Below are 2,800 nucleotides of genomic sequence, written 5' to 3' on the forward strand. Positions count from 1 at the left end.
AGATGAGATGGACCCTTAAACTGGAAATGCCCTTGCTGTGTCTCAGTAGAGAGAGGCCGAGTCCCCTCATTACGGTGTGCATGTCTCTTTGTGTGACTGACAGCTGAGCTTAGCTCCAGGGCTCCAACAGGGAGATGTTACCCAGCCCCCTCCTGGCAGAAGGAGTCTTTGCCAGTACGTTTCAGCCTGCATCAGCTCTCTGAGCAAATCGTGACACTTGCAGACAACGCAGCCCTCTGCTTTGACACCTCCTTTCTCAGCCTTTTGTCTGCACGCCTGCAGCCTGAGCAATAGCACAGCGAGGGCACCCTGTGATCTCAGTGCCACCCTGGCTCCGCTCACTAGAGCCACGTGGTGTGTGTGACTTACTGAGACCAGAGCGTCAGCGCAGGCAGCCAAGACCCTGCAAGGGTCTCTCCAGTTCCATTACACTGTAAGGAGATGATACCACTTAATTTTTTTTTTTTTTTTAAGAGGAATCAAGGTGTTACTGTGTGGGGTGTGGTGTTTTTTTTTCCTAGTTTGTTATTCCCTGGCCTTTTCTCAACACACTGGAGCAGGAGGTGGAGTAAGCCCCAACCATCCCTCAGCACTGACGTGTGCTCCTGTGGGTGACATCCTATGCCAGGCACCTCCGTCAGCACCCAAGGCCTGCTCAGGGCATCCGCTCCCCCTGCCTGCTGCTCCCGGGAGAGAGGAAGAGGCACTGTCCCTTCTTTAAAAGCAGGTGCAGAGAGGTTAGAGCACAGCCTTTTTCACCCATCCCTGTCATGAGCGAGTGTGGCGCGTGTGTGTTTATCTGGCCTGAAACTCTCCCATCTATTGGGGCCTGAAACTGTCACAAGAGCGGGGAGAAGTGGAGGGGTTTAAGAAGCCAGGAAAAAAAAAAGATCCAAACTTTATATCCTTTCTTCTTCCTCTCTTTGCTGATGAGACCTGTCAGCCCCTTGGTATTTCCCTTTTCTGTGCTCGTTAAACATGTTCTACTGAGAGATGCTAGAGCAATAACCTTTTATATTGACTGTTACTGGTATAACAAGTCCCTTGGGTCAGGTGTGTGTGACACACTTGGAGTTTTACTATCAAAGTGAATACTGTATCCTGTCTTTGATAAGAACTGTAGATTTCTACACTGATTTTGAATTCATATCTAATTTACTTTTAATCCTCTTATACAGAAATTGGTTTTGAAGTGATTTTAAGAAAGCAACTTTTATATCAAGCTGTGCTGTTCTAGGCAGTATGCCAGTTGTGCTGGTTTACTGCATCTGTAACCTCAACGCTTTGTTAAGCCTAACTAACATTCAATATTTTCTTTTTATTGCGGGTTGGGAGGGGCTGGAATCTATGGGGAAGGGAATGTGACTTGTGTATTTTTTTTCCCCCCTAGCACAGGCAGGTGAACTGTGAATAGCTTCCCCCCCCCTTCCTCTGGGTCACCTAAAAGTGTGTTTTGGGTTTTATTGTAACCTGTAAACTGCTGTATTTGAATCACCTGCCGTTCTCCCAAAGCCCAGCTTCCAGGATGTTCTAGTGAGTCTTAATATGATGCTGCGGGGGGGGGAAGAGCTCAGACCTTCACCCTCAGTTTCTCCTCTTCAGCCACCTGAAACCAGAGCAGGGCTAATTGGGGAAGGGGTTCCTTTTCTCCTGTGGAAGAAAGGTCTTGTGACTAAGGAGGAGAAACTGGGAGAGACAGACTCTGTTCCTGACCAGCTGTGTAACTTTGGGCCAGTCACTAAACCTTACTGTGCCTCAGTTTCCCCATCTGTAAAATGGGGGCAGTTTAGCCTGGATTTGTGAGGTTATTGTGAGGCTTAGTTCACGTTTGCTAAAGGACTTTTAGGTCTCTGGCTGGAGGGTGCTATGGAGGGTGAAACGCTATGTCGAAATACCCGATGGTGTTCTGTGGTAACAGCCGGAGCAGCCCAGGGAGCGCTGTTTGGAATCGCTTCTCCAGAGCGCTACAGCGCTGTCACCATTGGCATCTGGTTGCGCTTTTCAGCGCGGCAGGTGCGTTAGGGGTCCAGGGGCAACCGTGTCGGAAACCAGCCCGAGCTTAGGTTGGAATATGCAGGTTGCTGTCCTGCCTAGCCTTGCCACGGTGCTTCGCTGCCCTGCGGTCGCCGAAACTGTTTTTTCACCAGTTTTCCCATACAAATGGACCTCGGTTTGTGGCTGTGAGGCCGAAGGGAGCTGCGGAAGCACTAGAGCTAAAGCTGCGTCAGCTGGGCTGAGCGCAGCTCTTGGAGAGTTTGCGAGGCAAGAAACCTGAACGCATTTGTCTTTTCATCTTTGAGATTGATTAGACTTAAAATGGACATTTCTAAGCTGTGCGTGTTTATCTCGCTAAAAAGGTCAACTTCATTTGGCCCCACTAAGAGGACGAAAAGCTGTTGTGTCAGGAGTGCCGGGGAGGGGTGAGAAGATGTTTCTGGCACTACCACTTGTTGTGTGACACCTGCAAACTGTGTAATCGTGTGCCTCAGTTTCCCTGTCCGGGGAGTCTTTGACCTACCTCACTGTTAGTTGAGGCTTGCCTAAGTGACGCTTCTGGCGCGTGGGGAAAGCCCTGGGTGCAGGGTGCTGCGGAGGGGCGCTGGTGGTGCGCAGCACCCAAGGGGAGGCTCATCTGTCGTTAGTGCTTAACGGAGATCGTTAAACACTTAACCGCCTGAGCAAGATGTTGAGCGTGTCCTGGATTTATCTCATTTCTGACGTGCTGGGGTGCTACACGGCTGCTACTCTGCCAAATGATGACTGCCGCCACTGTGGATGTCCGAAATGCCTGTTGTTTGAT

The 2,800-nt window shown here is 50.1% G+C and overlaps 1 protein-coding gene across 1 annotated transcript in view; it reads left to right on the forward strand.

The window, feature by feature from the left end:
- Positions 1 to 1,866: 1,866 nt before the first annotated feature.
- RPLP0 (ribosomal protein, large, P0) overlaps positions 1,867 to 2,800 on the forward strand; it is a 5,269-nt gene continuing 4,335 nt past the window's right edge. The window contains exon 1 of the mRNA XM_009330874.1: positions 1,867 to 2,013. Coding sequence (XP_009329149.1) covers positions 1,867 to 2,013 — 147 coding nt within the window. The remainder of the gene's footprint in view (positions 2,014 to 2,800) is intronic.

This window comes from Pygoscelis adeliae, unplaced genomic scaffold (assembly GCF_000699105.1).
Source record: "Pygoscelis adeliae isolate BGI_AS28 unplaced genomic scaffold, ASM69910v1 Scaffold358, whole genome shotgun sequence".
In the NCBI taxonomy this organism is placed as follows: Eukaryota; Metazoa; Chordata; class Aves; order Sphenisciformes; family Spheniscidae; genus Pygoscelis; species Pygoscelis adeliae.